Source organism: Propithecus coquereli, unplaced genomic scaffold (genome assembly GCF_000956105.1).
Source record: "Propithecus coquereli isolate 6110/MARCELLA unplaced genomic scaffold, Pcoq_1.0 Scaffold201, whole genome shotgun sequence".
NCBI classification, from domain to species: domain Eukaryota; kingdom Metazoa; phylum Chordata; class Mammalia; order Primates; family Indriidae; genus Propithecus; species Propithecus coquereli.
In genome coordinates, this window is record NW_012145079.1 from 2,375,970 (window position 1) to 2,398,382 (window position 22,413).

General features: G+C 40.5%; 1 protein-coding gene across 1 annotated transcript; it reads left to right on the plus strand.

Annotated features, from left to right (window-relative positions):
* The first annotated feature begins 8,169 nt into the window (after positions 1 to 8,169).
* Positions 8,170 to 21,287, plus strand: STOML3 (stomatin (EPB72)-like 3). Its single transcript, XM_012643832.1, has 7 exons — positions 8,170 to 8,356; positions 12,660 to 12,763; positions 12,845 to 12,917; positions 15,595 to 15,677; positions 16,395 to 16,598; positions 18,297 to 18,431; positions 20,149 to 21,287. Exons 1-7 carry the CDS (start codon positions 8,305 to 8,307, stop codon positions 20,371 to 20,373), a joined length of 876 nt encoding a protein of 291 aa, XP_012499286.1. The 5' UTR covers positions 8,170 to 8,304; the 3' UTR covers positions 20,374 to 21,287.
* Positions 21,288 to 22,413: the final 1,126 nt, after the last annotated feature.

The following is a 22,413-nucleotide window of genomic DNA, read 5'->3' on the forward strand; positions in this document are numbered from 1 at the left end:
GGTTGCATGTGGCCCTGGGGGAGTTACTACCCTTGGTATGCGTGAGTGCTGCCTACTGGCGGTACTCCATATGTATCTACAAAAGGGAGCTCGAGACCCACAGTTATTTTTAATCTCTGATATTAACAACCATGCATACTGCTGAATTTAACTCAATGTATTTCAGGCAAGTGAAAATGGTGCTTAATATAGTCTTTAGAATGACTTTCAGGTGTTTTTGACTAAAAATATATATCCAGAACTACTTTCTTACAGAAATACAAGTAAGGCTTATGATAATTTGCCTTCAAAACATTTTTCCTAATCTCAGCAGTATCCAAATGCGTGAGGAACACTTGACCGACTCTGGGGCCACCGCTATTACTCATTCTACTCTGGAAGCTCTTGGTGAATGTTTACAATCTTGGGATGTAGTATTTCTATTTGTACTTAAAGTCAAATGCTTATCCGAAATAATTATGTGATAATAAATAGAGAAGACTCGCTCTGTTAGTAAACATGCAGTGTGTACTCTATTTAAGGATCTGTGGTAGTATAACATCAAATGTCATTAACGTAAGAATAATAACTGCCACACTTGGGGGTTAGGAGAGTAGGGAAAATGAATTCCAATCCTGTGATTAAAAGCGTAAACTATAGAATCTACTGTAGTACATTTCAGCATCTAGAAGTTTTACTTTTATAAAGATGGTGTCTGGAAGATGTTGCTAATGTATTTTCCTTCAAAATAGGGAACAGACTTTTTAAGTATATTATTAATAAATATTCCTGTATGGTTTTTAACAATTTTTTAAATAAACTTTATGAATATGACAACTATTTTAGAAGTGTTTTACTATATTCTTGGATAGGCATTTTAATTTTTTGTATATGCTAAAGTTAATATATTGAACATTTTTGTCCAAATTTAGTTGAAACTCAATTTATACTACTGACTGCTCATTCCTTTAAATAATATCTTATGCAAAAGTCATAAGCAACACTTGAACAGACTGATTTATGTCTTTAATTATCTTTGAACACAGAATGTAACCTGTAATTAATCTGATACCAGTTGCTGGAGGTTGTCATTTGTTCTTTTTAAGTCTATACTCATAAAACTTTCTAAAATTATATTGTATCTTTTACATATGTTGACCATTCATTCAGAAAATTGTTATTGAATGAGTAATCTTTATATAGTGTGTTGCTAGTATGAGATATATTTCTGCTTCTGTGAGCCCCTTGAGCAGAGGAACTATGTCCTGTTCACCTTTAATGTATCCCTGACGTCTTGCACATATTGAGAACTGAAAATTTCATATAAAAGTGAAGAGAACATTTTTGGAACCTGGGCACTAATTCCTGAGGACTAGTTTTATATATCTGTTTCACAACCCCGTGAGATAAGTACCAGTAACCTAATACACTAGACAAAGAAGCCAACATGTGTAGGTCACACACAATAAGCAAGTGGTAAATCTGAACCAAGCACTTACACGAATACTTCTATTACCAAGTGCTGAGAGCACACATTAGTGGCAGGGAGGGGAGAAATAACTTACTACCTGCCGGTGTCCAGGAATATTCTCAGTGACATTGAAGTCTTAAAGGATGAGTACTAGTTAGCATCATTTATAAAGGCACAAAGTGTGACAGGATAGCATAGCAATATAACATATACCTGGAAGTAGTGTAATGTGTAGTTTGAATAAAGCCAAATAGCAAGAGAGGGGCCTGATCTTGAAAGATCTTTAAATCATGCCAAGGAATTGGGAATTTGTTGTGTGGTTAACAGTTTGGAAATGCATTATATTAGAGTGTGCTTTCGAAAAATCACTTAGGCTGTAGCATGGAGATTGGATTAGAGAAAGTAAACTGGATAGTTACTGCAGAAACCCTAAAACGAAGATTGTGAGGATTGTGCTCCTCTCTGTTCCTTTTATGTGAAGGCCTGTAGTTTTGCAAAAGCTGTTAACGCATTTAATTGACTAACCTTAATTTTAAGCCTCACCATTTGATTTGCCAGTTAAGTTTAGTCTGTGTATTTATAAAATATAGTTGGTATCAGAATTTTAGAAAAGATTTCATTCCAAATTTAATGAGGCTTTGTTGTTTTTAAAGGTGACACAACTTATTGGTAAATGATGTCTAATATAGTCAGTTACAAGATTAAACATTGAAGAACATTAGCAAGTAAAATAGGAAGGGTAATCAAAAGTAAAGTGTCCCCAAGGTCCTTGTATTCAGACGAGGCCTTATGATGCTAAATACAAATATAATGTATAAAGTGTGTGTGTTTGTGTACACACTTTATGTGTTGATGTATTTATATACAGGTTGAGCATCCCTAATCTAAAAGTCCAAAATCCAAAATGCTCCAAAATCTGAAACATTTTGAGCACCAACATGACACCACAAGTGGAAAATCCCACACCTAATCTCATGTGGCAGGTTGCAGTTAAAACCCAGGTGCATGATGCAGTTTATTCGGCATCCCCTAGGGAAAAAAAGACCTTCCCAGCCCCCTTCAACTAAAATGTATCTTTTCCGTGCATCCCCGCATTCCCCTACACAAACATGCCCACAAAGGGTGGTAAAGTGGCATGTGCAGGCTGGATGCACCAAAGCCAGGCTCTCGACAGTGCCCCACGTAGGGTCAATGCCTAGATGCATTACTGGGTTTTTGTCTTTGGGGTTTTTTTTTTTTTTTTTTGCATACTTTCTGCTCGGTGGTATAAACATATTGTTGAAAATGTCAAAAAGGCCTGCAGATAGCTGTATTAGTATAAGAAAAAGAGGAAGCATTTATGTTTATCTATAGTGTGGAATTGGAGAGTTTTTTTACTGAACAGCAATGTACGTGTGGGATGTCTTACAAAAGAGTATGGTGTTCACATGACCACCGAGTATGCAAAAAATACACCTTTCGAGTCCATCAGTAAATTGGAAGAAGTGGATGTTGAAGAAGTTTTTGACATCCATGATGAGGCTCCAGTTGCTCATTCATTGAAAATTGTGAAATAGCCGAAATGATTCTGAATCAGGGTGATTATCATAATGGTGACGATAAAGATGCCATTGTTAGCACTGCGGAAAACGTGTCTGTAGAGGACAGCATGAAAATGTGTGATGCAGGAGTAGAGCAACATGCATTTACAACAGAACAGGAAATCATGTCAGTTTGTAAAATCAAAGAGATGCTTACAAGGCAAAAACCATTGTTAATAAGACAGCTGACTCCGGAGGAAACATTTTAAAAAGCCATCCCACTGAATGCCTCCTTAATCCCTAGAGGGCCCACTTCCTGGTCCCTCAACTGCTTCTTATGTTTCTTCTCACCTAAAAAAAATACTAGGTGTAGTAGCCTTTTAATAAAAATACAGCATTGTAGGTGGAGACTGAAAGCCTGCCATCGTCTGTTGCTGCTGTTTAACAGCTGGTACGGGTATTCCGGTGATGCTACCGTGCTGCTTACTTACCCTGATCACAGGGTAAGTATTAATAATATGTCATACTTTTTACTGTTAAGTATTTATATATGAGTAAGTGTAAGAAAATGATTGCTTATCGGTACCATATAAATTGAGAGGAATGATGGTGATGCTGAACAACCCAGATTGTCCACATGGGTTCAATGTAAACAAATTTTGTTTCATGCACAAAATTATTAAAAATTTTGCATGAAATTACCTCAGGCTATGTTTATAAGGTGTATATGAAACATAAATGAATTTACTGTTTGGGCTTGGGTCCCAACCTCAAGACATCTCATGTATATGCAAATATTCCAAAAAGTCTGAAAAACAAAATCTGAAACACTTCTAGTCCCAAGCATTTCAGATAAAGAATACTCAACCTGTATATAACAAGTATATATAAGTATATATAAAGACTACCCTTAAATTAGTAAGAAAAAGGCCAAAAAAAAAAAAAAATGAACAAAGGACATGTATGTGCAATTCACAGAGAGACCACAAATTGTAAATAGCCTTGTAAGAGTTGTTTTGCCTCATTAAAATTCAGGGAAATCTAAATTCAGATTATAATGAAACACTATTTTACACTGACTAGATTATCAAATACTAAAAGGTCTAACAATATCAAGTGGCATCAATGCTATGTAACAAAGGGAATACTTGTACATTGCTAGTAAGATTAAATTGATGCAAACCACTTCAGAAAATAATTTTGCAAAGTTGTTTACAACAATCTTGTAAAGTTGAACATAAAATATAGCAATTCTATTTCTGGATGTATACAGCTTGATTTTAGGGCCTAGATAAACTCTTGCATGTACATGTATCAGGAGACATGTACAAGAATATTCATGGTAGCATCATTTATAATAATAAAAACCTAAAAATATCCAAATAAGTGAACTGTGGCCTATTTATGATTTATTAAAAAGCACTGAAAATTAACAAGCGATAGCTTCATATGACAATGTAAATGAACTTTAGAAATGTAATATGGAATATCAAAAGCGACCACAGAACATTACATGAGTATTTTTACACGAGTCAAAAGCAAAACTAAATAGTACGTTGTTTAGAGTTACATATATGATTTTTTTAAAAAAACCTGTATTTTAAAAGCAAGAGAACAATCAACAAAATTATGGATGTGGCTATGGAGAGATGAGGATGAGACCTGGGGAGGAATACTCAAGTAGCATCAGTGGTACTGGCAATGTTACAGTTGTGATGGTAGGTGGTATGTTCATGGTTGTTTCCTTTTTAAACAAATACATGCACACATGGTATATACACATGCATACGTTGTATATATTATTTCAAATGTATCAACAATATTTTCATAATAAAAATTTCTTTATTCAGTAGATTGCTTTCTAAGTGTAGAATATTTAATTGGGGGGACGTCCAGGTAGAGATGTTTAGTCAGCTGACGGTTGAAAATGTGTATTATTCTGTAGAGAGGTCTAAGCCAGAGTTGCAGTTTGGGGAGTTATCACTATAACTATCCTTACAGATCTGGGGACTTTATTTGTCATTTAAAAATGTGGGAATTCAAGAATTGAATAAATAAGAATGAATGAGTTAGAATGTATGATGTGTACTGGTGAAAAAATAATGAAATCAGAGAACTTCTTCATTTAAAGAAAAGGGAATATTTTCCTAAGGAAGCAGCAAATGTCCCGGAACACATGGGTCCATCTTAGCAGGGAATGATGGTGATGATGTCTGGCTGAAGAATGTTCTGAGACCAGAGCTTAGGAAAGGAAAAAGGTCTAAGGCTAGAACGGATTGTCTCAAGAGAGGGTTTGTGCTCTAAGGTGAACATTCAGGGAAAAGCAAGTATGCGTGCTTAGGGACAGGCGCCCTGTATGTCAAGAGTGGGAATAGAATCAGGCCTTTAAAAAACGTAGCCCTCCTCATGTCAGGACTTTCACCAGTGCGGGACTTGGTAGAGTGAAAGTGTAGACACACACCGAAAAATCTGCATTGGGAGCATCATCTAGCAATTCTCCTATCCCCACTTCCCCTGATAAAGGGGAGAATATTCCACAGATGCTAAGAATCTGCATCTAATAGTTTATATTTTATAGGCAAAGAAGGAGGAAACTTGAAATATTTCATTTCCTGAGGCCCCGCTGTGGGGATTCAGTTTGTCATAGGTGCTCATTACTTGTTGAAACCATTCTTGCTTTCTAGGCTGAGATATTTGGAACATTCTGCAGGAAGAAGAAAAACAGTTGCTTAGTCATCTTCCAAGGGGACGCACTCGTAGCAAGTACCCTCGAGGCTCTTTTCATGCGGCCCCCAGGGAACAATTATTGTTTGTGTTGTTTTGAACCTTGCACCTCACTCAGTGAGTGGCACTGCTAGCATAAGTGGAATCTGGCTAATAAGAAGAGTAAACGTATTTAGAAATAAGCTCAACTAGCATCTCCAGAACACTTTGCTGCGTGACTGTGGAGAGGGGCATCTGATTCAAAGGGAAAGGAGCGGCCAGTTCTAAGCAAAGATTGTCTTTGCCCTGGTCAGGAGAACTGGTGGAAACAGGAAGTTTTCCCATTGCTCTTTCCGTGAGCGGTTGGTCAGACAAGTGAGGATGACGTGGTGATCGAGCAGAGGCCAGGAAGAAACAGGATGGAATTTACGTATTGACAATACAGAGCCAGGAATGGGCCTCAAGTTTTCAAGTTTGCAGCAAACTGGAGTAGCACTAGAGCAGGGAGAGAAGAGAGTGAGTGACGGTGCTGACATACCAAATCAGTCTCTGGTCCAGCTTCCTTTCACCTGAAACCAGGGGAAAAGGGATACATCGTGAAAATTAACTCAATCTTCCCATTTTAGAGAAAGGGCCACTGAGTCCTGAGCAATATAGCTTGGCTCCCATTCATGGTAATAATAGTTACCATTTATGAATGCCAGTCATTATTCTGAGTATTTCACATGTGATATTTCATGAGATTCTCACACAGACAACTCTGTTTTGTAGATACAATTATCATGCCCATTTTACAGATGAGAAAAATAAAACACACGGAAATTACATAGCTTACCCAATGTCACACAATGGTTCATGACAGAGCAAGGATTTCTTTATATCCAGGCAGTGTGAGCCCAGAGCCTGCTGCCTTACCCCCTGTGCTTCCTACCTCAAGCCATGACCAAGGGTGTTGAAGGAAAATGCACAGGCAAGTGTCCTGGGGCAGACAGACACCGACTCCGCCTGTGTGTTCCTGTGTGTTTTGTGTAATCTGTGTTTCTGGCCTCCTTGCCTAAAGTTCTCATACTCTCTATTAATTCTTACAATTACAAACTGTGGATGGCAGCCGTGGTTATTACTGCAATTTGAGTTTGTGGGGAAGGCAATTAAGATTATCAAGTAGTTGGCAAAAGTACCCCACAATCTGGCAAATTTTTAAAGATGAAGTTGCTAAGAGGAAAATAACTAGGTGGTTGGGAGAAGAAAAACTAGAAAGGGCAAGACAACCAGGGAAAGAGCACATATTTTTTGGTTTGTTTTGTTTTAACAAGATAATGTAATACAATAAGTACAATAATATACAACGGAAAACAAAATATTATTTGGTATACTGATAGGAGAGAGTTGAACATCAGAAAATTATAAAACTGGTGTTTTCAGTATTGGAATAAGCTCAAGATTGTCCTTGATTTTGAGTGATGTGGTGAAAGAAGGAGTCCTAGTACAAGAGCCTAAGGACCTGGATTTGAGAAAGAGCTTTGCCATTTGTGAGCTGTGATCATTGGCAAATGATTCATCCATTCCTTTGACAAATATCTGCTGAACATCAGCTGTGTGCCTGCATTGACTGAAATGCTGCAGATGCAATGGTAAATAATATTAGACCAAGTCACTCCCCTCATGGAAGTTCATCGTGTAAGGCACGGATTAGCAAACTTTTTTGTAAAGGGACAAATAGTAAATATTTTAGGCTTTGCATTCTATATGGTCTTTGTTGCAGCTACTCAACTTTGTAGGTGTAGTGGAAAAATGGCTATAGACGATACAGAAACAAAAGGGCATGGCTGAATTCCAATAACACTTTATTTTTCAAAAACGGGTGTTAGACCAAATTTGGCTGGCAAGCTTTAGTTTGCTAAATCCTGGCGTAGGGAAAGAAACAGATACAAGCCAAATAATTATGCATATAACATGTGCAAAGGCCCTGTGGCAGGAAGACACGTAAAGCTTTGGAGGGACCAATGGAAGACAATGAGCTGTCGCTGAGAGAGTGAGGGGCATGTCACATGTGGAGGGAGGGGCAGACCTGCGGGGTCTTGTGTGACACTTAGGATTTTAGTCTTTACCATACTGACAGTTGGCAGTTTTGGACTATTTTAAGCAGGATGGTGACATGATCAGATTTGAGTTTCAAAAGATCACTCACTGCAGTGTGTAGAATGAATTGGATTAAATTTCCTCGTCTAAAACATAAGGATGGGTACACTTGCCCTGCGTAACAAACAGCTCATTGTGGTGAACAAAATTACACAAACTACACAGAAGTATTTTATAAAATATAAACGACAGAGAAAATTACATAATGACATAGGAAGCAATGTCACTAGAAGATCGCATTCTTTCAAATTTTCTCTATTAACAAGAGCAGGCTGAACTCAAGGAAGAAATCTTTTTGTTTATGTTACCAGGCTTCCTTCACCAGGGAAACTGCTCCTTGGAGTGTTCACTAAAGAGAAGCAACTTCTCTCACTCTCTCGTACTGTCTTCCTCCTCTTCCCTCTCCCAAGCTCGTCTGGGCTGCTGCCTGGAGTCCAGGGTTGGCCCCAAACCCATGAAAATTTGCCACGTATAAAACTTCTCAAGAATGAGATGGATTCTGGGGTGTCTACACCTGAGAAGCAAGATAAAGAGAATTTAGTGGGTAAGTTCCTTTTTCCTGTCTGAAGCTTGTTTTAGATGTATTAAGCAAAAAACAGAAGCTGTGGTATTATAGAGAGTTATAGAGGAAGCGAGGGATATACTTACTGAAATTGGCTTCAATTTCATTTAGAGCCCAAGATTTTGGATTCACTGATTATGCTGGTTTGGTTTCCTTCTTGAACATCAGTCCATAAGTTACTTTTTTTCTTCAGTTTTAGATAGAATTGGTGTTTACCTTTGCACTCATGTTTTTGGCATTAAATAGCAAAGGTGTTGAAGAGCCTGACTTTCTCCATCTTCAAATATCATCTGATGATGCTATGATTAAAAAGAAAAGTTGACTTGAGCTGTACCATGTTTAACAATAGAGAGAAGTTGAGAAAAATAAAACTTAGCCTCTAAGAACCAACTGCCATCCTTAATACTAATGACAATTACGTATTACAAAGCATTTTGCTTGCATTATCATTCTAAATCTTGCAATAATGCTGAGGTAGGTCCTCTTATAATCTCATTTTATAGATGAGAAAACTGACTCTTGGAGAGTTTAAAAACTTGTCCGGAAAGTGATAATGACAATGTTGTGCATATGTGTGCACGTGTGTGTGAGTCTGTGTGATCTAACCTGTGCTCTGTACCTTGTGTGGCCAAAGAAGCCATAGTACAACAAGTAGGAAACAGAGAACGTGTTTGGCATTATTCATTTGTAAAAGAAAAAATATTCATTTAGAGACATTTACCTGAATTGGAAAAGAAACTTTTCTCTGGAAGTAGGCATAGCAACACGGACATGCCGGAGGCAGTAAGTATCATTTGGTAACGCAAGTGGGAGGTCTTGTCAAGAGTCCCCTTCATTATCTTTTTAGACAAGAAGTTTCCTGAGACATGTTCATTTCCATCGGAACAGGTCGTTAAGACTTCAGCGGGGTGGATGGCATGATTGAAGTTGCGTTATCAGTGAAATATTTGAAAGCACTCATGAGTTTTCTTGGTTTTGATTTTTTAGCATAGTGAGAAACTAGCACTATCTCAGAATGAACAGAGTTGGGGCGTACCTTTTACAACTTCTGATTTCCTGTACTTGTGGCAGTACTGTCATATGCTTTTGGAGTCTATGAGAGATGCGATGTGGATCATTCTCTGAGATTTGGGGGACAAGTTTGCCCTTGCTCACCACTGACTTGGATACATTAACAGGGCAATATTATTTGGTCTCTTAAGCAGTACAGACATTTCCGTTTCCAAATGGCGAGGGAATTCTATGAATAGCTGAGTCCTTGTTATCACCTCCAGCAGAAGCCGTGTGCAGTAGTGTGCCCCTACTGGCATTTGCAAGCCTCTTGCTTGGGTGCATTTCTTCCCAACTCCAAGCTCCTGACGTCACAAAGGTACATTAGTCTCACCTGTGGGGGAAGTATTGATACCACGGAAGTGCTATAAATTAGGACTTTTCCCCACAGAGACCCAATTGTTAGACATTTACTACCACACCACTACTTACTAGCTTTTGACATTCTTTCCTGCCTCCTTTTTTCTCTCTTTCGTTTTTTAAGAGTTAAGGTGAATTGAAATCTAGATCACCTAGATCTTAGATGCTCTTCTCAAAATTAATATGCAACAGAATGTTCCTGAAGAACTTGTTAAAACACAGATTCCTGGGCCATACCCCAGAAGTTTTGATACTTTAGGTCTAGATGGGGCTTGAGCTTGTGCCTCCAAACAAGCTTCCAGGGGCTGGTGAAGTTGCCAGAGTAAGATCACATTTTAAGTAGCACTATTTTTCGTTTCAGCAATTCTGTACTTGCCTGTAAAGTGTTCCTGAATGCAAGCTTAATGTGCATATTTTAGAGAAAAAGGCAGGAGGGAGGATGAATTACAGGGGATGAAAGATAATGTTTACCCCTAAGGTTTTACTGTAGATTTCATGCTTGATGCTCGAAGTCATTGACTCTCTAGAGAAAGAACCAGTGCGTTGCTCAAGTTTGATTTTACTGACTGTATCTTTACAGGATTGGAGGTGAATACAGAGAGAGAGGGTTGTTAACACTCATCCCCAAGCCCAGGGAGGGTGGTGGTCTTCATGCCACACACTATATTTTCCCCTGGGAAACATGTGGTCTTTACTGCTCTGGAAGCACAAACCATTCCTTTAAGTGCATTATTTTATCTCAGCCTCATGACTAGCTATTACTGTCGTTATTATCATGCTCCAGGGGAGGAAACTAGGATTTAAGCAGGTTTGGTGACTAGTGAGATGTCACCTCGCTGTTAAGTGGATCAAGGTACAGGTTGGGTATCCCTTATCTGAAATGCTTGGGACCAGCAGCGTTTTGGATTTTGTTTTTTTTTTTTTTTCTAGAGTTTGGAGTATCTGTATTATACTTACCAGTTAAACATCTCTAATCCGAAAATCTGAAACCCCCAATGTGCCAATGAGCATTTCCTTTGAGCATCATGTCAGCGCTTGAAAAGTTTCGAATTTTAGAGCGTTTCAGATTTTGGATTTTCAGATTAGGGATGCTCAACCTATATAATGTGTAAACAGTAAAATGTACAAGTCTTAAGTGTTTGGCTTGAGACGTTGAATATATAAACAGACACTGGCTAGATCGTACATAAAAATATAACTTTGACCCACAACTTGCAGCAACCTGCTCAAGAAACCAACTCCCTGGTCTGCAATAAGCAACCCAGGAAGACAGCTTGCTGTAAGGCAGACTTGCAGGAAGCAGATCATTATCTCTCCTAACAATCCAAGAAGCCAAACAATAACTGCTGTAAGAATCATCCCCAAATAGCTAAGATTTGATGAATAACTGACAGCTTCCCTCATTTGCTGCTTGTTTCCAATTTAGGAAAAATCAGCGAAAGCCAAATATGCCCCCCACTAACCAATCCCACAGGATGCCCGGCTCCTGGGTAGCCTGCCTGCAGCTTCCCCAAGCCAACAGCCCCAATCGGGGCACACCGAGCCTTCCCTTTTTTCCACGCTAAAGATTTCCCACTCCTCTGCCTGCCTTTGCGTCTCCGAAGAAACACAAGTGACGGTGGCTGACTCCCTTGGTACAGCAGATTCAGAATAAATAGGCTTGCTTTTCTGGTTTGGTTTGTCTTCATTTATTTCCACAGGCTCAATGTGTGTAAACCTTTGTAATCACCACCCACATAAACATATGCAACACTTCCAGCACCTCAAAAGGCTCCCGCAAGTCCCAGGTTAATACCCCAACCACCAACGGCCCCACTACCCAGAGATAGCTGCTACTCTTACTTCAAACATAATAGTTTTACTTGTTCTTGAATGAAATCACACAAGTCAGATCATACAGTATGTACTATTACATGTGGAATCAAAGAGTATGTCCTGTTGTGTCTGGCTTATTTTGCCCAATATTATATTTATGAAATGCATCGGTATTTTACATATGGCAGTTTGTCTTTTTTCTTGCTGAGTAATATTCCTTTGTGTGAATATACCACAACTTTATCCATTATACGCTTGATGGATTTGGGTGAAACTTTATTTCTTAGCTTTTATAAATAAAATTGCAGTGAACATTCTTGTAAAATAGGATTACTATTAGTAATACGTATTCATAAATGTAGATGTTAACGTATGGGCCAAGAGCTGTGTAAAAGTAATTTTATTTAATCCCCATCAAATCCTTAGAGGTAGGTAACTTCTATCCCCATCCTCCAGATGAAGAAATGGAAACTCAGACAGACTGAGCAGCTTGCCTAAGGCCGTAGAGTTGGCAAGTGAGAGAATTCACAATAGGGACTCACACCCAAGGCATCTTCAGAATGTTTTCCCATGGGCCACATTGTTCCCCTCTGGGGATAGTAGTACCTACCTACCTTAGAGGTTGCTTTGAACTTCTCCTGGAGAATTCAGGAGCCCAGAAATCTGATAATCTGATGATTCTGGTGTGGGTGGTCCACAGATCCCATTGTGAGAAACATTGTTTTATGTGTTTTGAGAATAATAACTCATGACAGCCCTATATACATGTAGTGATGTCGATCGCTCTTTATTGCTATGAGACTTTTTTTGGAAGGGATGGGTCAATTTTAATTTCTAAAAGCCTGAATACCTGAATAAACATTTGTGTGTGTGTGTGTGTGTGTGTGTGTGTGTGTGTGTGTGTGTGTTTAGCTGCATTCATGGGTGAGGATGGATTCAGATTTCCCCCTCAGACACATCCAGCATGGCCAGCTGTCCGGAGAGTTTCCTCGCCCATGCAGCTGGCAGGCTTGTGTACCAACCCCATCAATTACAGACTTGCTTCCTTCTCATTCCCTAGGCATCAACAATAAACGGCTTGGTGTGTGCGGCTGGATTCTGTTTTCCCTTTCTTTCCTGTTGATGATCATTACCTTCCCCATCTCCATATGGATGTGCTTAAAGGTAATACCCTGGGAAATGAATTGGGCTCTTCCTAGGAACTGATGAACCATGAAGACTAAAAGCTCTCCCTTAATCTCTCAGATCATTAAGGAGTATGAACGCGCCATTGTATTCCGACTGGGACGCATCCAAGCTGGCAAAGCCAAAGGTCCAGGTATAACACTGGCTGCCCCTGCCAATGACCAGGAGCACTTGTTACTACTGCTATAGTCTCTGACATTTTCCCAGCTGCCGCCTATTGAAGGTCAAAGAAAAATCACGGGAAGCTGGTGTTCTTGCCTTTCTGTACAAGAGAAGGAAGTTGCCCTATTGTGGAAGTTAATGGTGGTGACCACCAGTTTGAGAGTTTGGAAATGGGAACCTGTTTCCTCACCCTCCCTCTGAGAGGTTCAGTGAATGTGAGCAGAGGAACATGGCTTATTATCAGGGCCACTAGGAGAATGTGGGAGGAGTGATGGGAGACAAAGTAAATGGGTGATGTAGACCATTGAATTGTTCAGGCAGAGTATTCAAGGAGCTGGTTTTTGATTCTCTTTGAAAAGGGATAATGGGAAAGCAAAAGGTAGTTGCCTCTCATGGCAAGTAGATTAGCAGAAAGTCAGAGCTGGAAGCTATTGTACAGCTCTTTTTGTCAAATCCCCTGGTTTTGAAAATAAAGAATCGGAGGCCAACATAGGTTTGATGCGTTGCCCAACTTATCCTTGCAGTAAAGACAAGTTTCGGGCTTTCTAACGCCTAACGTAGTATCTATTTCCATCCATTATCTACAACCTTGGAAAGAAAAATGTTCCAAACTGGTCACATAAAAGGATTGTTTTGTTGTTGTTGTACTTGGCCAGAGATGGGGGTGAGGATGCCACTCCCTAGAAGTAAGATATTGATTTAATACTCATAACTTCTCTTAGTGCGTATTTTGTTGAACCATATGAAATTGCTAATATTTGTTTTGACTCACAAAAATGGTGATTTCATGTGGTTAATTCTAATATTCTTGAAAGGAGGGGCTATCAAAATAGCGGGCACATGAAAAACAATATAATATTTGCTTTCCGCCCCATGTTATGGTTTATGTGAATAAATCGTTCTCTCTCCACCTGTAAGATCTCTGGGGGCAGGAACTTTCTCATGCACCTAACGCTCTGTGTGCTACGCTCTTAACCATAAACCATGGGAGGCACTCAAATATCTATTTCATGAAAAAATATGGGAAAAGCTTGTGAAGAAGATTGGCCATTTTCAGTATTATCTTACTTGTCTAATTTCATAAAGGACTTAAGAAAAAGAGGGCAAGAATTACTTGTTATGGATGTTAAGTTTGGCAAAACAAAAGTGTTAGAATCGTCCAGCTGAGGTATCACAGAGCAAAGCTAACCATTTTCCGGTTACGTTCCATCTGGTGGGCTGAAGCTAAAATAAAGTTGGATCTAAGAGAAGCAGAATAGCCGTAACTTAGAGGACTCTAGAGAAAAATTTATCTCTTTTAAATAATTTTTCCCAGAAGATTTCGCCATTAAGTGTCCCAGGATAACAACTCTCGTCATATGTGTCTCTGGGGTTAACGAGTTACCTCAGAATGTCGTAAGTACCAGAGGGAAGCAAACCAAGTTGCTCATGGAAAACCTCTCCACTTTCATAAACTGCGAATTATTCTTTAATAATAAAAGTATTAATAATAAGAGCTGCCACTTCATAAGCACTAGATAGAGATCTGACACTGTGTTTAGTGCTTTATTTCAATATCATGTTAAATCATGCTTGATCTTCACTACCGTCTGACACATATTAGGTAACCGAAGCTCAGAAAATTCCCTGGTCCCAAGGCTACTAAGTGGTAGGGCTGGGACTTAGCTCTCCCTAGTTCTAAAGGCCATGATCTTAACCAGTCACCTGGCACCAAAATGGGAAGTAAGTTGGGCGGAAATTCTTACTGCAGGTCTCAGGAAGGTTTAGAAACCAAAAGAAAAAGCACCTTGGCAGCATTTTTTGCTGATGTTAACAGCCCTGTGGTGTTCGACCCGAAAATTTGTTTCTGTTCTGAAAAGAAAAACAATAACACAACACCTTCTTGATAAATGGAAATGGATTAGTGTCCCCATATTGCTGACATGCCTTGTGGTTCTGATCTTTGAAACTCTTGAAGTCGAGAAAGAACATTCGCCAGGGTGATGTTAAGGATTCTCAGGGTTCTCCAAAGAGTATCCTCCATCTCTCCTCCGCCTAGGCTGAACCCAATACTTCACAACTCAGAGAGAAGTAAAAGTGGTTACAATTTTGGAACGCCATTGTACTTGAACTAGAACATGGCTATGGAGAAACTGTTAGTTCTGCAATATATTGGTTTTGGGGAATCTGAGACCCTGGGAAGATTTCCACTCAATATTCCTTCAGTACTATTGAAGATGCCAGAGAATGTTGACAGTCGACTGATATTCAAGGCCAAAAGTCTATTACTTGAATATTGCTTATAGGTATCTTTATTTTAAGAAAACGAATTTCCTTTTTAATTAAAAAATGTTCTTCTTAACTAATGTCAAATCAGACACAGGGATAGAACTAGCTTGTTTTATAAAAATAAAATCTAAAAATTAACATGAAGAATCTTTATCTTCTTACCAAAAGACTTTAATTCGTAGGCAACCACTTTTCTTCAGTCACTGACTAATAGGAAGAAACTATTTTCCCCAAAGTTTTATGTATTCATATTGGAGATCATCTGGGAAACTCATTAATATATTGCCCCATGACAATGATGTACCGTATATCTATGAGACTATTTGTTGTAGTTATTTTCAGTGGGGCAAAATTTTAAACCAATTTTCTTCTTTTTGTAGGTTTGATCCTGATCTTGCCCTGCATAGATGTGTTTGTCAAAGTTGACCTCCGAACGGTTACTTGCAACATTCCTCCACAAGAGGTAACATTGGTTAAAGATACGTTACTAGAAATAAAACCTGTTTCTTCCCTGTTAACATGGGCAATCACAATTTTACAGTGTATTTTTAAACTCTAAGGTGGAGTCTGAACTGAATAGCCCCAGAGACCCACTCGAGTCGCCCTAGGTGGCTCCTGAAACTACCACTCTTGGTTTTGCCGAATGCGAATGAAGTCAGGGGCGGGGCTGAATTGCAGGTACCGGCCTTTCTAATAACGTAAATGGACTTGTCATTACCTGAAGACAGAGCATGGTCTCTGGTGCCATCTATGTTTTCTAAGTGGCATTGCTTCGTCAAGTCTGATAAAAACCGAAAACCAAAAAGATCACAGGCATCAGGGAAACAAGTGTTCTACCTCTGCTTAGAAGACAGAAGACAGTCAAATGCCAGAAGGGTTCTACTATTATGTTTTAAACCGAAAGTGCCTGTTCTCATCACGGCAAATCAAGGGCTTTTGCCTCTGGAGTATAAGACTTCCCTAAGACAAAGTTACAGGGTAGGTGTGACCACACCTGTGGAGGAATTTTGCATCAGTTAGGAAGATAATTCTACTCAAGCCAGGGCAGGTTTTAGGTGACTGCAGAGTGATCGTCACTAGTGCTCTCCTTTTATGGAGGGGGGCTCTTGGGCTGGCTGTCACTTTGTCAATAGCTGTGAAAGTCATCAACACGTGCTTTTGCCCTGTTCTTGCTCTACAGATCCTCACCAGAGACTCGGTGACTACGCAGGTGGATGGAGTCGTCTATTACAGAATCTACAGTGCTGTCTCGGCAGTGGCTAACGTCAATGACGTCCACCAAGCCACGTTTCTGCTGGCTCAGACCACTCTGAGAAATGTCTTAGGGACACAGACCTTGTCCCAGATCTTAGCTGGACGAGAGGAGATCGCCCATAGCATCCAGGTAAAGACAGCAAGAACTGATAGCCTGCACCTCTGACTCATTCATTTTATTATCAGTGATTATCACAGAGCGGTTCAAACCACCTCCCACCTGCACATCTGCACACACTCACACATACAGACAACCGCTCTAGAGAGATCAGCTTCCGTTGGGATTTCATTTATCTATTATCACGGGGAATAGATTTAAATATCTGGGTAGAAGAAAGGAGTCATTGAAATTGTGCACCTTATCCATTTTCTCTGGAATTCAAAATGAGGAATTAACATCGTACACTTTGGCCTTTTCTGAAGAGGTTAGAGATCAGATTTATTTTTAGTTTAGCTTACTTCTGAAGTGTAGCCATTTCTCTGGCAACCCAGATATTCCCACATTTAAGTGGAGTATGAAAGTTAGAAGAGGATTCATTTGAGACAGCATGGACCTGCCATCTCTGGAAATTCTTACCTCATGCCACCAATATCACTAATGATATTAACAGTAATAGTAATTATAGTATTGATGAAGATGTACCAGGTATCGATCTCATTTCTTGCACACTAGTTTATAGACGCTTCTGTATTTTCTTAGCTCAGTTACATTTTGATTCTGAGCCCCCTTTCTGTAAGTTAGGAGGAAATTCAACTTCAGTCCTTCCTGTTCTCTCTTCTAGTCCCTAAACTAGAGCAAAGACCCCAAGCGTTTATGACTTAGTGTTGGCTCTTTGTAACTCCTCACAGTGTTTGTAAAAGCCCTGTGAGTCTGACAACTCAAATGTTTCCCATCCACGGCCAGGTCACTGACTTCATGTGAGGCCTCACCTTCTCCCAGGGTCCTGCAAGCATCACAGAAAGGCAAAGGGGTCACTTGCCATCTGGGAGAAGAGATCTTTGTCCCCCATTCCTATGGGGGAGCTACCCTTCTGATCTCACTGTTTCTCAAGATATTCTTCACTCCACGATAACCAGCAAGACATCTTCAATGGTTTTAAGCTTTTACAAAGGAGAAGAATATCTTTGACTTTAGGCAGTTTCTGCTTTAAGAAAATATGCCTTGCTACTTGTTTAAAACTGGCCATAGGGCAGAGGTTAAACGGAACAAGGTAAATAATATCTCAAAAAGACCCAATAATAATAATATTCATTAGTCATTGCTAGGCACTGAGAGATATATGTACTATCTCCAAATCTCATGACAACATTTTATAGGTAAGAAAAGGGAAACCTATAAAAGGGAAACCTTTTATAGGTAAGAAAACTCAGAATCAGAGAGGTTAAGAAACTGGCTTGATGATTCAGGGCTGCAAAGGGCAAAGCCGGGATAAAATCCAGGTCTGTCTGGGAAGCCCATGCATAGCTGAATGCTTCATATCAGTGACAAGCAAATTTGGATATTTGCTCACATTTAGCTGAATGTCATATACCTCCTAAGGGGTGGTTTTGGGGTAGATCCTGCTGGTCGATGCCCCCTAAAAGATCTGTCAGATTTTGTTCTTGAATTCTTCGTGAGATTCACTTTAAATTTCAGAAAGTGATCAACAAGAGTGTTAACTTCTATTCCCTTCCCAAATTATCTCACTCCAAATGCTACATGTGCAAAAAAATAAAAAAGAAAGAAAAGAAAAAGAAGAAAAATTTATCTCACAAATGTAAAACGTATCAGAGATGCACACCACATCCTCTATCTTCTGATCAGTCTTTTCTTCCCATTTGGAAACAGACTTTGCTCGATGATGCCACCGAGCTGTGGGGGATCCGGGTGGCCCGAGTGGAAATCAAGGATGTCCGGATTCCCCCGCAGTTGCAAAGATCCATGGCGGCCGAGGCCGAGGCCACGCGGGAAGCCAGAGCCAGGGTAAGGGCCGAGCGGTTTACACATGGAGGGTGGGCCAGCTGCTGTTGGGACAGAGCTTGAATGGAAGATTGGGGGTTCTCCATCATTTTCTTAAGAAAAACAATTTTATTTTGTTTGCTGGGAATTTTTTCTGAACTAAAAGGTAACGAGCAGCTCAATGGACCTTGAGGAAGCTTGATAGCAGGTCTTGGGGCAAGAGGATGTTTAGCAATACACTGAGCAACTTAGCAGAGTGGGAGCCAACTGTGGCTGCACATCAGCATTCCCTACGGAGAATTTAACAGAGCAAAACATAACAAAACACCAATTCCCAGCCTCACTTCAGACCCACCGAAGCAGGGTCTTGGGTGGGCTCAGGAACCTACATTTTTATAAAGCTGGTGATGTGGATGTAGCCAGCTTGGTGCCTGTCTTTTGAACATCATTGTTCTAGTATTAATATATTAAATGTTACTGGATTAAAAAGGGTTAATTAGGTGGGCACGGTGGCTCACACCTATAATCCTAGAGGGGTTGGGCGGTGGGGGTTGTTCCAGCAGGGAACGCTGAGGTGGGAGGATAATCGCTTGAACTGAAGAGTTTGAGACCAGCCTGAGCAAGAGCGAGACGCTGTCTCTACCAAAAATAGAAAAAATTAGCCAGGTGTGGTGGCATACACCTGTAGTCCCAGCTACTCGGGAGGCTGAGGCAGGAGGATCACTTGAGCCCAGGAGTTGGAGGTTGCAGTGAGCTATGATGATGCCTCGGCATTCTTGCCAGGATGACAGAGCAAGGCTCTGTCTCCCCCAACCCAAAGAAACGGGGGGGGGGGGTGATTAAATACAACCAGGTTAGAATTACAAAATGTAAGTGCACCCTGGTGCTGAGTGTCCTTAAATCTGTTGGATCTGTAGCCTTCATGTCTATGCGGATAGGTTTCCTGAAGTATCAGAAACCAACTGAGATTAGAAGCCTTTGTGTACCCTCTTGGGAATCTAGCTGATGAAGGTGTTTCTTTGCCCTCTTTCCTTACTCATATCTCGTCTATCCGCTCAGCTCCAGCACCTTCCAAGCAGGGACTTGGCCATGAGGGATGAGAGATCACTTCGGCACACAGGCAGCAGGAATGCCCACAGTTGGGGCAGCTGGGTCCTGCCCAGGGCATTCCTGGGCAGTCTGAGAACTGAAAAGAGAGTGAAGCACTTAGGAGATTTCTCATGTATGTTGTAAGGCTGGCACTTGCTACTATTTGTAATCAAGAGCTGAGAGAACAATTCTTTGTAAGAATGAGACTAAGGGGGCAGCAGAATAAAATAAAAACATCTCTTATGATAAGTGAAAACTGCAAAAAAAAAAAAAAAAATCCAGAGGCCTTGAATTTCAGCTTTCTCTGAAAACAAATGCAGTGAGCGGTGGGGCTCCAAAGAGCTTCAAGGGCATTAGTAGGGTAGATGACAAGTATTCATTTGAATTAAAGACAGTGCTTTTATTTTTCTTTGAAAGTGAAATCCAGGGACCTCCAATTTGTAAAATATCTTTCCCCACTTCCTCTAATCTCCTCGAATTTCCCTAATCACATTAGGATGTGAAACTCCTGCCCTTGCCAAAGAAGTAAGTAGATGAAACCCGGGTGACGCTGGGGCCGGGGAGAGAGGCGTCAGTGCACACCCAGAAAAAGAAAGCACCGGTCACAGTTGAAAACTTTTGTTTCTCAACTATTTTATTTCTGTCATTTTAGGTCCTTGCAGCAGAAGGAGAAATGAATGCTTCCAAATCTCTGAAGTTGGCCTCCATGGTGCTGGCCGAGTCCCCCATAGCCCTCCAGCTGCGCTACCTGCAGACGTTAACCACGGTCGCCACCGAGAAGAATTCCACGATCGTGTTTCCTCTGCCCATGAATATACTAGAGGGTATTGGTGGCGTCAGCTATGATAACCACAAGAAGCTCTCGAATAGAGCCTGAGGTCCTCTTGAGGCGGCCAGGCATTGCTTAGAGAGTCCTAGATACTCTCACAGAGAAGCCAGCAGTTAGAAGCGGTGAGAATTCCAACACTATTCATGCAGCAGTAACTCCACAGCTGGAATAGCATCAGCAGGGAAAAGCTATAGAGGCTACAAAAGAAAAAATTTTAAAAAAAGGAAAAAGTGAGGCCTGTATACTATTATGCTTTTATATTTAAAAACATAACCAACTTTGCAGTAGCCTTCTATAATTAATTAGTGGTTATCTCTGACATATAGCAAGAATTTTCTTGCAGCAGGAGAGGAAATCATTGGGTGACTGAGACTAAGATTTCAAAACTACTTTTTAATTGTTTTAAGGAGCACTCTAGATAATTTGTAAAGTGGCATAGGCCTCATATTTATACTGCATATTTGCTTTATAATTCCAAAGTAGCTACTTGCTAAATCTCCAATCGTTGCAACCAAACTCCATAATGCTGAACATTGTGATTGATTTAGACGTCAAGGACAAGAGAGGCACAGAGGCTTCCAGCCTCAAACATGTCGCCAACCCCATAGGGCAAACTGCACTGAGCTCACAGCCCAGCGCTCTTGCTGTGTATCCTGCTGGGCGGGTTGGCCAATCCTCAGCCTCCCAGCACCTTTGTCAGAGGGTGGGACAAGGCACCGTGAGGCGGCAAGCTCCAGTCAATTCATTTGCTTACAAGGGAGAATGCTTGCCAAAGGTTTTGCTGGTCGAAGCCCCTGGGGAGCATCATCCTGGGGATTTCATGTTTTCACTCTGTTCTTAGTCCCAAGAGCCACAGGTAATCGAGAATTGTTTGTGTACTCTACCCCCGTGCCTCCCCACACACACCTAAACAACCTGTTAAAAATAAAGAAGCCATAGAATGCGGGTGCATTTTAAAAATTGCTTTGTTGGAGGTTATTTTGTTGCCAAGGTGCAATTTCCTGTTAGGATCAGTTTTGAGAAATGGGCTAGAATTTTTTAAAGTTACTATTTATTCACTGTCTTCTCTCAGTTACACGGTACTCAGCCCTTCATGGATGCCAAAATATATCCTTATTTTACAGATGAGGAAGTGATGTCAAGAGGTTAAATAACTTGCCTAAGGTCTCTCAGCCGGGGAGTGTTGGGTTAGGATTTAAAACTAGGTCTGACTCCAAAATCCTTGCTTCTAAACATCATCAAGTTTTACTTGGGGGAAGGGAGTTCCAGGGAATAGAGAGAGCCCTCTAGTTCCGTTTTTTGACTACAATACTAGACTTTTAGGTTCTGGAAGTGCAGGCGCCCACTGTGTTGCCCAGGACTTCACATGAGGCACAAAGCTTCACACGCCTTTTCACACTCCACACATACTAGCCACGTGACCCCACGTGACCCTCACCTGCCCCACCCCCTTTCTGCCCCGCCGCCTTTCCGTCCTCCCCCACACACATCCTGTCAACACGGATGCATCAGTTACATACAATGCAAAATGGGGATCATGCTCTATCTTCAATTTTATAACCTGTTTTTTCTGTGAAAGCATATAGTTTTTGGATAATCCACAGCTTATGAATCTTGTAGTATATTCTACCGGCTACTCCAGTGCTCATTTTTGACTCACTGAGGTTCATATGTTTTTTCTTATAGACTAAGTCATTGCCATTTAGCAGGAATTGAGGACTTAGGTACATAGGCAGGAACCTAGCATAGGCCATCCACATCAGCCGGGATCTGAGTCCATGAAGTTATACCATTTAGACACTTAACTGGTAGCCTCACATCTTAAGTACAATGACACAGACTTAACACAGGCCAGGGCACCTCTAGCATTGAGAGCCACCTATGAGGGAGGACTTACTTATACAAGGGCATTTTGCTGGTCCACAGCAAAAAATCTCTTTTTAGCCTTGCTGCAGAAATTTACAGTTATTTCTTTTTTGGCTTCAGTGATTTGCATTAAAATGCAAATCTTTCCTGGCAATGTACAGCAAACGCTAAACTTCTTGCTGGAGGTAAACGTTCTCTCACTTACTGGAACCTCTTTTTTAA

Coding starts and splice junctions, on each gene's coding strand:
- STOML3 (XM_012643832.1), top strand. CDS start 8,305: ATGGATTCTGGGGTGTCTACACCTGAGAAGCAAGATAAAGAGAATTTA. Junction 8,357..12,659: donor AGATAAAGAGAATTTAGTGG/GTAAGTTCCTTT, acceptor CTCATTCCCTAG/GCATCAACAATAAACGGCTT. Junction 16,599..18,296: donor AGATCGCCCATAGCATCCAG/GTAAAGACAGCA, acceptor ATTTGGAAACAG/ACTTTGCTCGATGATGCCAC.